This window comes from Apiospora aurea, assembly GCF_038362705.1.
Source record: "Apiospora aurea strain CBS 24483 chromosome Unknown utg000008l_segment0_segment0, whole genome shotgun sequence".
In the NCBI taxonomy this organism is placed as follows: Eukaryota; Fungi; Ascomycota; class Sordariomycetes; order Amphisphaeriales; family Apiosporaceae; genus Apiospora; species Apiospora aurea.
In genome coordinates this window covers 2,259,665-2,273,077 of record NW_027117395.1, presented here as the reverse complement: position 1 = coordinate 2,273,077, position 13,413 = coordinate 2,259,665, and the positions used below count along the sequence as shown (strand labels likewise).

At 53.7% G+C, this 13,413-nt stretch overlaps 3 protein-coding genes across 3 annotated transcripts; all 3 read right to left on the bottom strand.

The window, feature by feature from the left end:
- Nucleotides 1-1,172: 1,172 nt before the first annotated feature.
- Nucleotides 1,173-2,738, bottom strand: PG986_012169 (cytidylyltransferase; the record flags this gene model as incomplete). The annotated part of the gene is made up of 3 exons (XM_066848391.1): nucleotides 1,173-1,313; nucleotides 1,378-1,774; nucleotides 1,846-2,738. 3 exons carry the CDS (start codon nucleotides 2,736-2,738, stop codon nucleotides 1,173-1,175), a joined length of 1,431 nt encoding a protein of 476 aa, XP_066695087.1.
- Nucleotides 2,739-5,258: 2,520 nt separating this feature from the next.
- PG986_012168 (uncharacterized protein) lies at nucleotides 5,259-6,380 on the bottom strand (the record flags this gene model as incomplete). Its single annotated transcript, XM_066848390.1, has 1 exon — nucleotides 5,259-6,380. The coding sequence occupies one exon, from the start codon at nucleotides 6,378-6,380 to the stop codon at nucleotides 5,259-5,261; it is 1,122 nt and encodes a 373-aa protein (XP_066695086.1).
- A 4,421-nt stretch (nucleotides 6,381-10,801) lies between these two features.
- Nucleotides 10,802-11,533, bottom strand: PG986_012167 (Tctex-1; the record flags this gene model as incomplete). Its single annotated transcript, XM_066848389.1, has 4 exons — nucleotides 10,802-11,152; nucleotides 11,260-11,334; nucleotides 11,411-11,449; nucleotides 11,513-11,533. The coding sequence occupies 4 exons, from the start codon at nucleotides 11,531-11,533 to the stop codon at nucleotides 10,802-10,804; spliced, it is 486 nt and encodes a 161-aa protein (XP_066695085.1).
- Nucleotides 11,534-13,413: the final 1,880 nt, after the last annotated feature.

Genomic DNA, 13,413 nt, shown 5'->3' with positions numbered 1-13,413 from the left:
ATCCTTTTCCCTCATTGCTCATGGCCAGGAGCCGAAGTAAGCCAGCATAACCCTTCCGTAAGTGGGCGCCTGCCAAGGTAAGGAATCCTCTAGACGTACAACTTGTCGTGTCACGTCTTCCCCGGCCTTTGCGTGCGCATCTAAGAACGCGGGCCCAGTTGCCAAATGGGTGTGGCAAGACCTCACTGTCAATGTCAGTTCCAATAGATACATGAACGAATCCTTTCGCTTTCCCATGGATGGTGCCTCACATTGTCCCCTGGGTTTGCGTCAACGACTTCCCGATCTTATACAAATGTCCAGCACGATGGCTACCCATGTTTTTGGGCCTGTATAGCATTAATCAAGTCTAAAAGATGTCAAACGGCAAAGTGTATTGTCGAGCCCTGGCAAGGAACACCGCCATTTCTCTTAGAGGCCAATTCATCAGCAGCCACAAAGCAAAGAGCCAGAGAGTGGTACTGGATCCGGCCTCCTGGTTTCGCAATACCTGCCATCCTGCCTGCACTCCTTTCCAGTGTGCTATTCCCATCGAAGGCTATGATTGCTGCTGGACGAGAAAGTCAAGAAGACGAATAGCTAGAAAGGAGAAGCGAGCCCCCCCTTTTTTTCTCGCGCCTTTTAACATCACGGAACCGGTATGCAGCCATTCGGGGGATAGGAGAGGATGATCGCAGTACTTGTCGTATTAGATGCGCGGATGAGACACTACTTAAGAGGCGCGAAAGGTGACGAGCTCGCGCTCCGCAAGATAAAGTGCATATCCCCCAGAGTCTATCTCAATATATGACTCGGTTCACAAGAATTGATTTCGAATTGGTGAAAGCTTGAACACAATCTGGAACGAAACAAGCTTCCGAACAATCTTGTACTCTCGAATGTACTCGGATGCTGCTCGATATTCGAACAGCACCCGCCGTCTTCGTACGAATCGGAACACCAACGCTCGTACAACAATCAAATAAACGTATGAATATAATGTCCAAATAAGCGGCAAGTGTAAGAATTGTATATTGTAGCCGTCATTACATTGGTTAATCCTTAAGGGACACCAACCAGCACCGTTAGGCAATCATCATAAACAGAAAGACGAACGTGACCACAAACCCGGGCCCATAAACCATACACATGACGCCTAGTATAAACCCAGCAACCCAGGCATATATCACCCACTACGATGCTTGCGAGGGCTGCGACGCTTGTTGGCGACCACGGTTATTCGGCTTGCTATCGCTCTCCTCCGACTCATCGTCACTCGGCGACCGGCTTGGTGGTCGGCTGTTGTCCCCCACATTGCGGCGGTTCTTGGTCATCTAAAGCATGGTTACGTTAGCAAAACCATCGCGAGTCATATGTAGAATATACGAGAAAGCTTACCCAAGATCGGACTCCACCAATCAGGCCCAACGTGTAACCGCTGATGAACTCGTTCGAGTTTCCTCGCTCCGCTCCAGGGGTAGTGGGGGATCTAGCGGCATTTGTCATGGTGGCCACTTCTCGCAGCGTCATGTCGCCAGCAGGGGCGCCCGGAGTTACGGGGGCTCGGTTGCGCGGGGCCGGGCTTTGGGGTCGGCTAGCCGGCCAGAACTGGCGCAACTCCTTGCTGAGCTCTTGGCCGGTAGTTGTCCAGTTGGTCCGGATGCTATCGCGGAGGTCCTGGACATGCCGCTTGACATCCAGCTCATTCTTCTTGAGCCAACTGACGTTGAGCTCTTGACGCGAGGTACCGCGCTTAAATTGACGGGCAATGTACTTTTCGTAATCACGCACAATCCTGTTTAGGTTGGTATCTTGTCAGCTGCTGATAAAGACAGAAGGACGCACATGGCAAACGGGGGCCCTTACTTTGTGATGATGCCTGTTGTGCTCACACCCTCGGTACGCTGGGTAACCAAGAACTTTCCTTGCTCCTTGATGGGCTTGTAAATGTCATCACCCTCGTCCGCGCCGTAAGGAAGATCATCGTGCGCGACGTAATCAATCTGGTGCTTTTCGAGAAAGTCGGGAGTTACAATCCAGGGGCAGTTCTCAACCACCTCGTCCACCCACTTGCAGTGGCGGACCGTCTCGGCGCGCTCCATACCCGAAAGCACCGTCAGGCCCTTGCGCTTATGGGTCTCTTCGTCACCGGTGACACCCACGAGCAGGTATACATCGGGGAACGCCTTTTTGGCCTGCTCCAGCTGGCGCATGTGGCCAAGATGGAAAAGATCGAACACACCATCGGCATAGACTCGGACGGGCCGGCCTGAGGGTGGGTCGTTTGTCTTGTAGCCGACGGGGTGTGTCAATTTGCCAATCGGAGGTGGTGCCATGGTGTCATCGCCATTCTCGCCCTCGTCGCCGTTCAGATGCGTCTCCTTGAGTGCCGTGGGCTTCTTGCTCTTCCGGGTAACACGATCGGCAATGTCGGTGCTGGCCTCGGTGGTGTCACTGGGCTCACCGGGGTCGACCGGGGCGTGGTCGGGGTTGAGCGAGGTCGTAGACGATTGGGGGCCCGAGTTTCGATCCGAATTGGCGCGCTGTCGCTTGCTGGGTGGGTTTGCGCCGTTGGAGGCCGAATCGGTTTTGCGGTGGGTCAACCGACCAGATTCCGGGGCAGTAGTGTCACCATCCTCGCCCGAGGCATCCCGGGACGAGGGCTGCAGAAGCGGGTTTTCATCCATCATGGCGGTCGTGGCAGCGGTTGTTGGGCGCTTACGCTTGCCTCCATGCGATGAAGTAGACGGAGAAGACATGGTGGGAATGCGAAGGTATGGGGGGAGCAGAGGGTGGATATTTATCGAATACCAGTCCAGGCCAATGCTAATGTTGGCGTTTTCGCGTGGAAGTGACGCAGTGTCCAAACCCACGTGCGCCTCCGGGTTCCTTGATTTGTCCAAGAGGAAGAAGGAACGGCAGATAAGGGGAGGCTGTTTGACGAAGCTGCGGTCGGTCGGTCGATACGTGTCGCCAATCCCAAGTGGTTTCGTTTGCAGAATAAAACAGGCACGGCAGGCGATAGCTTGCCAGTGGCGAGTTGGCTCGAGGGTTTGGAGAGTGTCCAATGGGTCTTGTTTGGAAAGTTGCAAGCCGGCAATTATACCTAATGGATGGATCCCTGGGCTCGATGCTTTCTTGCTTATCGTGCAACGTCAGACGGTGCTGCAGGGCCGATGGGGAGGTATGACACGGAAAGGTTTCGGTGGTGGTTGTGCATGGATGTTGAGGACGGACAGGCAGGTCCAACTCTTACTTAACCAGAAGAACCAACCAGGACGGATCGGGGTCGCTCTCAAAGTTCGTGGAGTGGAAACTTTGAGCAAGCAGGAAAGTGGGACACGCGTAGAAGGCGCCGCAGCGGGACGACTACTTTAGACCTGCAAGAACTTGAAGAACGACTCGTCCTCTCGTCTGCCTGGTCCAGATTAACTGCCAGGTAACACGCACACACTGGCCACTGGACGGCCTGCTTGTTTGCTTGCTTGCTGCGGAATCGTCGATTTTTGGTCTTCTCTGCTCGTTTTTCCCGGCTGGACTTGTTGGACTCGCGAGCTCTGCGCTTGAATAATGACGTGTTGGGTTGTGAGCACTGCCTTTTGCTGCTAATCGGGCCAATCAAGCAATCCACACCTCGTTCTCTAGGCTCTTTTCTGCTCTCTTTTGTGATTCGGCGGCCTCTTCCGAAACAGCTACCACTATCAATCGGATAGCTAGGTAGCGATACGGGATGAAGATTTGGGGCGGGCACGAGAAGGAGACTAGTATGCTATTGTACGTTTGTGTATGCAGATGTTGTTGGTTCAATTGGATATATGTAGACAGATAGACAGATAGACTTGATAGAAGACCGAAGCACCTGAATGCATGTATGTACCTTGACAACATTAGCTGCGCGCTTCTTCCTCGCAGGCATGCAAATATTAACAAGTACCTACCTAGGCCCTTGAAACACCACCTTCGATCAGGACAGATCAATGATAAGGAACATTGAACACTGTCCACCGCTCTTACACAAAACGTCGCTACAGTGTGTACACAGTCCACCAGGCAAATATCGCTTGTACAGTATGTACACAAACTCTGTCTCTCTAGCTACCTATGTAGTAGTAGTATATGCAGCAACAAGCAATCAGTGTCTTCCCTCCCGCTTATCGTATGTTCCCAATGCTCCATGTCCCAGGAAAGAAAGGGGCGGGCCAGCCCAGCGCGCGAACGGGGGTCATTATTGATTTAAAATTACATGGAGCAATTTCTGCACCGTGAACCTTCCCACACCCTGGGCCGGTTCGAGTCCGTCAACGTCCAGCCTGTCCCGTCTGTCCAGTCCAGTCCAGTCCAGTGCCTTCTGTGCCATTCCCCCATCATCGCTTAGCAGCCAAGCAAAGCCGTCCTGTTTCATTTAGGGATCTTTGCTCCAGTTCTTTTTCTCTCTGTACAGATTGGCACAAACGAATCCCCAGGATAAAAAAAGTCGGAAGGCCGCTTTTTTTTTCCCTCCCCCTCTCATTGCCCAACTTGGCAAGGGAGATACAACAATGACGAAGGTGCCATGGGAGAATTGTGGCGCCATCCCACAGAAGCTTGGGGGGCCGACATACCGATAGGCAATCGATAGACATTACACGGACTGGACAGATTCAGGCCATCGCGTGCTTGTGCGCCCATTTTCCCCATCTTGCATGACGCTATCGATAAGGCCATCACCAACCTGGGTGTGCAAGTACGACGAGCAGTCCAGTGTGGTGAGTGGTGAGTTCAATTGATAGGTAGGTTCCAAGTCATGTTGGGTGACACATTGCGTGTTGATTCCCTCACTTGTGCGAAGCCAACTCGGCTGTATGGCAGTAAAATCTTGTTTTTGAAGTACTACTGGATGAGGCAAGTCGATATAATCGTACCAAGCAAGCAATGCTAATAAGAGGGCATTCACACCCGTGATGGTATCGTTACTCCATAGTTCCCTGAAGCAAAAACAATACCGTGTGTCTCCTTCCGTCCGTCGCAGTCCAACGCCCGGTATGTAAGTAAGTATCCAGCCGCCCAAAAACAGGTCAGCCAATAAGCAGCAATTCCATTACACATTTCCCTTCCCTCTTTTCCCATCCGTAGGAGTCAAGGGAGGTGGGGTAAGGTCCGTAGAGAAATAGGTATCGTATCATGTCGTTTCATTCGTTCTTCTGTTTCTTCGATTTTTTCGATATTTTTTTTTTCGAAAAGTTCGGCTCTCATCTCGCTACGCTGCTGAGTCGGCGACTGAGCCACCGGACACTGGTATCCTAGACCAGCCTCACAGCGCGCTGCTGTCGAGTGTGCCGGCCGCAGCGGTGGGGATGCCGCGGCGAGCTGCGGTAGCACGTCTTGCGCGCGTTATCCGGGGCCTTGCGCCCGAACTTCTGCGACACCTCGCAGTACTCCATGCCGGCCGGCACCCACTCCTGGATGTGCTTGTGGAGCTCGCAGCGCGAGATGCCGCACTTCCGGCAGTAGACCTGGCCGCGCGGGAGCAGCGCCGCCAGCGAGGACGACGCCGCCGCCGACCCCTGGCTGGCCTCGCGGTCGTGCTGCTGCTGCTGGAACTTGAGCGCCATGGCATGGACCGCGTCGGCCTGCGCCTGGTCTTGGGCCTTCGAGGTCGTCATCCCCTGCGTCTTGTTCTTCTCGAGGTCCAGGAGCGGGCCCGCCAGCCGCCACGCCCACTCCATGTCGTTGGGGCCCTGGCGCCGTGCCGACAGCGGGACGGTGCCGTGCATGCGGCGGTGGATGGCGTAGAAGTGCCGCGATGCCAGGCCCAGGCAGGTGCTGTCGATGGGGTCGAGCCAGTCGAAGATGGCGAAGTGGATCTCGGCCGGCAGGTGCATGATCTGGAGCTTCTCGCCGGGCAGCTGGATGAAGGGGATCGGCTCGTAGTCCATCACCGAGTATGACCGCTGCGGCGACGGCAACGCGGGGCGCACCGCCAAGGGCGCGGCGCCAGCACCACGTCCCGGGAGTACCGAGGTAACCACGGGGGTGGGCTGCTGAGGATAGTAAGAGACGGAAGCCGAGTGCTGGTCTCGATGCTGCTGTGGCGTCATGGGTGATCGCGAAGTAGGCGTGCGCGAAGTGGTAGGGATTTGGAAGTAGGAGTCTTGGTCCGACGGCTTCGACGACGGAGAAAGACCCTTCTCAAGGTGGCCCCGGGGCGTGGAAGGCGCGCCGGGCATGCGGTAGTCGCTGGTAGATGTGAAGGCGCGACGCGGTTGCCGCTGCTGTGTCGTCACCTTCTTGAAGCCGGGGTCCTTCTCGTTGGGGGTGTCTTGTTCCAGCACGGCTGTTTCGTCAATCGAAGCCAGCTTTAACTCGGCGATGCGGCTTCCCATGCCCATCGCCTCCGAGGGCGAGCGCAAAACCTCAACCATTGCGACGGATTGGATTCTGGACGCAGGGGAGGTCTTGCGGAATTCAAGTTTGACGTTTGAGTACACAACCACTCCAAAAATAGTCTTTGTCGATTGTAGTCCAGGCTGGTCTGGTCTGAGTGGTTGTGTTGTCGCTGTTATGGCCGGGGCACTCGGGTGTATGTGTTGTATGGTGTGTGTAACGTTTTGTCTCAAGAGCTGATGAGCCGAATCTGAGTTTGCAGATGGCTGGCGAGTACGGGGGAGGCAGTAGCTTATAAGAGGCAAAATCACAGTTTGTGCCGAGAGAGCTCCGTGAGATCGGTGTAGATTCTGGTCCCGACACTAGCGACTCACGATGGATCCAGAGGCTAGCAAATCTTATAAGCGGGTAATGGATGGCACCAGCGGCGTTGTTCTCGGGAACGATTCAGGGCTGGCTTGGGGCTGAGCAGGTGATAGCAAGTAGTATGTAGTCGTCACGATGTTTCCTAGGTTTAGGAAAATGTGTATGATGTATATATCAATGAAGTCGTTTCGGATGTTGGGGCTTGGGAAATGGTAGGTGGTATAGCATAGACGTCAGTCCTAGGAATAGGAGGGGCCTAGCATTGTTTATTATATGGACACACGACGCAACGCAACAAAGATCTCTCCTCACACTCTCTCCTTCCCCCCCAGCCCATGCACACTGGGCAAGCTGGCCGGGGCTCTCCTAAAAGCGGCAAATCTACGAGCGACGACATGGTGGGGACGGCTTACCCACTTCTTTGTCTGCCATTCCCAGATCCCTCCGCAGAGGTTACGAGGAGAATGCTCGCAGGCAGTATTGTATTGGGCAGGGGTTTCCGTTGTGCTCGACGTTTGATAGCGGACGATCGGGAGATGGTGGTGTGACCTGCACCGTCGGCTGCAACCTGCTTGCTTACATTTCCCTCTATTCAGCCAGACAGTCACGCACAGCCGACGCCCCCAAAACCGACAGAGCGGCCGAGGCCGACACGTTGAAAAGGCCTTCTGACTCTCGCTTTCCCTCGTAATCCCGGAGCAAGGCTTTGCAACAGCCCTTCCGGGCCTTCCCCCAGATGTAACTACGACTACAGATAGCTCTATTGAAAATTGGTCTGGTTGTTCGTTTCGCTAGCTTACAGTACCCCGTGAAAAACGGTGAGCGGCAAGCAAGCCTCCCCCCAGGCCAGGCCAGGCCCCCTCCCTCTTCCACCAAGCAGACTGTCAGGGGTGAGGTGGGCATTGATGGCTTGGCGCCTTCACGATACCTACTGATAGGGTCCTTTTCGACCCAATTCTTTTTCTTCCTCGTGCCCAAGGCGAGGCCGAGCGACCCACCGGCTAGCACATCAGGAACAGTGCGCATATGTTCTGGGCTTTCCTTCAGGAGTCCCCTCAGACGGCCAGAAAGATACTTGGCCTACATACGTAACAGTAGACTGAATCGGGACGACAGTTGATCACACACATGCCATGGCATCCATTCGAATTATTCCCCAGCCTGTTTGGGCTAATACGGGGGATTCCCCAGTGAAATGACGGGTTCGTGACAAAGGCTGAGTGAGTGAATAGTTACCAGCACCTCGGGTCATACCACATACAGAGTTCAGATCTAACGGTGCAAGCCTCGCCTGAGTGCCTCCTTTTGAAACAGCAGGCGGAGAAGAAGGTTCGTACCAAGAAGAGATGGCGCCTTTTGGCATTTGATGCCGACTTCCCCCATCTTCAACGGCTTGGCCTGAAATCGAGGCTGGAGACAAGATTAAAGTTAGCTGGCCATTAGTATAGCAGCCATGCGGAAACATAGGCTTTCTCGTGGTCTACGAAAAGCGCGTCCCGTGGAGGAGGCTCTTCTGCTCTCTCCCCGGAACGGATGTCGCAAAAGAATGCATAAAATCGCAACCCCCCACCCCCAGAATCTAGGCAAAAGGCTAGCACTGTGAGCGAATGTACATACATACAGTAGGGGAGCAGCCTAGCCGCCGGGCTCCGGTGCGAATTAGCCGGCTTGGTCTGGGGGGGGATCGCTTGTGATGATGTGTGTCGTGGGGTATCGTGAGGCCGCAGATAAGCCAATGGAAGGATGGGATTGGGGCCTCGCTTTTTGCAACCAAGCCCTGCTGTCAACCGTACATCAAAAGGAAGAACCCCTCCATACATACCCTTCCCCGATCCATAGCCCCTCCATCCTTTCTGAACTGACTGACGTCGTTTGGGCGGGACCATTCAGGATAAAACTGGATACATGTAGGCGGTCGGAACCGGCTGTATTCCGCTTGGGTCTGTCCGTCGATGATCATTGTCGAGAAGAAGGCAAAGCAAACACCAACTCATTCATGCCGCCGCCCGCCGGCTCGGTTTGGGACTGCTGAACTTTAGACCGCCATTGATCCGTACTGTGCCTATTATTTTGCACGTACTCAAGCCAGCGTCAAGCTTTGATGATGCGCCAGAGTCGCACTTCTTGACAAAGTCGTCATAGGGAGCAGTGGACGCAGTTCGTTCTGGACGGAGAAAGAGAGACCAAACGTCTTGACGTATCGCTCTCTTTCCACCTACGCCCCGGCTTTCCCTAACCAGCCGCGCATTGCGGTGGCAAACAAGAAACTGGGCAGAATGTCAGCAAAGCCAGCAAACGGCATCAGGAAAGTAACAGCTCAAAACATATTGCTACCGGAAACTGCCACATGTGCATAAATAGGTACATATGTTCATAGGCGAAAATGTGACAGTGACAGGCGACAAGCTGAGAAGGGACAGCGATTGGCCAGGACCGGGCATTGGCTGAAGCTGGACTGCGTCGCAAGTCGGCGAGGCTTTGGCTCCTAACGTCTGGATGAAGGCGCATTCCGGGTTTCTAGCTTCCTCCCGGGCGATCCCTCCGTCGTTGCTTCTGCTGTGTCACCTACCTCCCACTGCTACATTACATATATCCTTCCCTTTTTACACCCTCCTTTGTGTGGCCCGATGTCAGGCGATGCAGGAACAATTCCCGTTCGTTCGCTTCGGCCAGCTGTCACGTTGTGTAGGGCGTTCCGTTCCCCCTCGTGCCTTTTTTGAAGTCGGTGCTCTATATTACCTGGCAACCATCTTTTCCTCTTTCTGTTACGTTGGAATATGTGGTGGACCGTTCTCAGGGTCTTTTGATCGGCGGCTACGATTGCTTGAATCGGCAATCCTTTGACCCCCTCCCCTTCTCCTTTGTTGGGCTGTCGCTGAAGAAGGTGTTGTCATGTCATGTCTCTGGTTGCCGAGACATGCCTGCAGTACATGCACTTATGGCCGGCTGGGCCAATGGACATTCATTACTCGCTGTGACGGCCCAGCCGGATTCTGTCGACAAAATGGTTAAAAACAGTGGGACTTGAACGGTATTTTTCTACCCCTTTAAGTAAAAACGACATCCTTACGTAAGGCTCAGAAAGAGAGAGAGAGAGAGAGAGAACTGAATCCTTTGAAATCACGCCCTCGAACATCTCCCGAAATCGGGCAGGCTGTTGAAACGGGCGGGTAGTTATTATGGTCGGGTATCGGGGACCAACACCCATGGGCCTTAACCCGGATACGCGACATGCCATTCAATCCAGAGGCTTTGGGAGTCTTCCATGGCCTGCTTCTACATACAGAGATATCTCTCTGTTAGGACTTGGCGTTGCGGTTGCTTCCAACAGAAGAGATGCATAGTCGTTCATTCGAGTCATGATGGGTCGCATGGTAGAGGGCCAACTCCCCTGTTGCCTGCTTCCGTCTTCCGTCTTCCGTGGCATAGTGGTGATACTGTGACTTTGGATGCACCTTTAGTGATGTGCCGTGTGTAGTAGTATACACTTGGGGTATTTGACTACTGCCACAAGCATATCCACTTCCATGCGAACCTGCATTAGCATCGTTTGGCATTTATCATCTAGGTATCTCGATGGTGCCATTTATTAGTCCTGATCAAGCAATGTCCGTTGGCAGTTGTATAATAGCCGCGCCTTTCCATGACTTGTTCAAATGCCAGTTGCCATTCTTGATAGCCGCCGCAGAATTGTACATGATCTGCAACTATATGAAAAGCCGTCAAGGTGCGGCATCTATATCGTGGGCGGCGACGGCGAGGTCATGCACAGACAGAGTTTGTTAAAATTATTGTCATTACGTTGGATGGCGTGTTTGCTATCCTTCACGACTATATGTACAATAACTCACAAAGGTCGTTCTGATCCCGCCTAGCTAACTCGCGTGCTATACACCCTCGGAAGTACGTTTTGCGTTCTTTGTCTCGACTCAGACAGTACGCTCCCGTGTCCCCGACTACTGGGTCGCTCTTCGCGGCATCCGCTGCTCGACTTTTGTCGCTGGTCTCAGGAGATGGTACGCCTTTGTGTTGTCTCCCCCCCCTTTTTTTCCCGTTTCGCAGGCCGTGTCAAACCAAAAAGAACAGCAAATCCTTACACTGCGATCCAGATGACGCTGATCACAACGTCCATGCCCTTGCTCTCGCCGCCGTCGTACTTGAAGCTCCACATGCCGTCGGTCTTCTCGTTCCAGAAGGCTTGGGTAGCGGAGTGCATGCCGCGGCGTCCAACGTGCGGCTTGCCGTCGGTGGCGGTAGCACCACCGCCATCGCTGGAGCTGATGCGCGGCTCTTCCCCCTTGTTGTCGCTGCCGCCCTTGGGCCTGTTCATGGACGAGGTAGGGACGAGATGCTGAACGATCGTGCTGTTGACGACGAACTTGTGCGCAGGCCCTTGAGAGCCTGAGGGGGTGGCTTCGGAAATGAGAGCCTTGAGGATGGAGTTCTAGAAATGGGGTGTGCCGAGGTATCAGTATCGAGGAGATGTCCGAGAAAATCGCCGTTATCGGAATTGCGACAACGTGGTGGTGGACGAGGGATGACAGCACGTACGATAATGGACGAGTTCCAATGCTCAACCTTGGCATGTTCGTAGTATTCGGCACCGCCGATGGCGCTCTGGCAAGCCTAACTCATAGTTGAACCCGTTCAGTCATCATGGTCTTTGTAATGTTGGTGCGATTGGGTCGGTGGGCGAACATACATCGGTGGCAATCTGCCGCAAACGGGTTGCGCCGACGGGCTACAGGAGACATTGGAGTTAGCGGATAGTCGCGCGTGAAGGTCGGTAGCAAGGCTCGCATACAATGTTGGTAGGTGTAGCCATTGTTGTTGTATTTGATGAATTTGCGGCCGAGGCAGAATATCTATGTGTATCGGAGCTGGCGCGCGAGAAGGTTGATATGGAGGGACGACAATTATTCGGGCAGGACGGGGATGGCGGTAAGTGCTGCTACAAGCACTACTGGATCGGATAGAATCGGCTAGGAGCAACAGCCTTGCGGTGTCAACGAAGCAATGGTCGATTCTGTAATGGTTACGGCACGCGCGCAATGCAGTTAGGTAGTAATTGAACGAGGTCTGTCTGTTGGGTTGTATGTAGGGGGGCAGGCAGAGCAGGCTGTTCGTTCGTTCGTTCGTTCGGGTAGGTTAGATTAGCAGCAGCTCCGGCCGGCGCCCGCCTCCGCTTTTTCCTTTCTTTCTTTCATTTGCCCAGCTCTTTTTCGGGCGAGCCTGGAGGGAGGACTGGCAAAGATGTGCATATGCAGTGTGGCCCGCCCATTTTCCCTCCAACACGCTCGGACCATCTTAGCCAAAAGGGTCACAGACTCAGACTCACAGACTCACCGAATCATAGGGAGTGAAGCCTGAGGGGGGGGTGGCCAAGCAGGGAGCTCGGAACGGAAAGCTTCTTCAGCTGAGCTCAATCTATCTCTGGCTCTGTCTCTGTCTCTGCCCAGGACCGCGGGGTAGAGAGTACTGGAGGCTCAAAGCAGCAAGGGCACGTGAGGGTGGAAAGCTTGTCATGTTAGGTGTGGTACGCTCTTACACGAGGCATGTATCACTTCAACTCTACTGCCCGGCAGTTGACGACTGTGTAAGCCTCACTCAGCCAATGACAGCAGTGCTCCTTTGGCATACTCGAAAAGGCAGGACTCGCGAAATCTGGCTTGTACATAGTTGAATGCAGTGCGACCCTTCTTTGGTGTAATCTGATAAGACTATCAGCTCTTATTCCTTCATCTTTATGAGTTTGAGTCGGCATGTACGTGCAGGTATTTATATCTCGAGCGTTCATGATGGGGTGGTACCGTGTTTGCAGATTATCCATCTACATTTATCATAAACAACCGGGTTAAAATCTCTTTGCTGACGTCCCCAAGCGCCTTGCCGTAGCAACGATTCCCGTAACAACATATCCATAATGACATAATGCAAGGCTTTAGTTTGGGTATTGGGCCAAACAAGAAAAAGGCTCCATGGGGCCCCGTCGATACACTCCCAATGGCTGACCGAGGCGAGCCACCTGCGACTCCCCAGGCTCTGATTTTGCAGTAGTGATACAGTACTATCGTGAAGCTTGTTACCGAAGAATAGGATACCATCGGTACCTACTCAATAGGACCGCGGGGTTTCTTTGTGTAACCCATCTACCGTCTCCCCTGCAAGACGGCGGCCAGTCAGGAAAAGGAATGTGCCCACGTGCCTGTCCAGCTTGCTCTCCAACGGGCAGAGTGGGGGCTCTCGATTTGCTGCAGTAACAAAGTACCAAAGTACCCTCAAAACAACCAAGTAAATAGCCCGCTCGGTTCTTCTCCTCAGCCAGTCAGAGAGCAGCCTGGGCCCCGATCATGCGCAAAAGCGGGCATCTCTCGGTGGCTGCTATCGCCTGTCAGCAGTAGCGTAGCTGTTGCGATCAAAGCAAATTGAAGCTTCTGATTCGACACGCCCTTCGTCATTTTCTTTTACTTACACCTGCATACACTGATACTCGACTGACCTTCTGCTACTGTTCTTCTACTCCAGCCCGGTCAAGCCAAATCGCTCGGGAAACTTGGAGTCTTCAAACGTCTTTTGTTGTGCCGCTTGGAGATCCCGAAAGAGTGTCGTTGATTTGCCCGAATCTGTAGGTGTAGAATTGTTGTTTCACTGTTGCGTTGCGTTGCGTTGCGTTGCTACCTCGGCGTCCACCTCTCCATCTCGCTG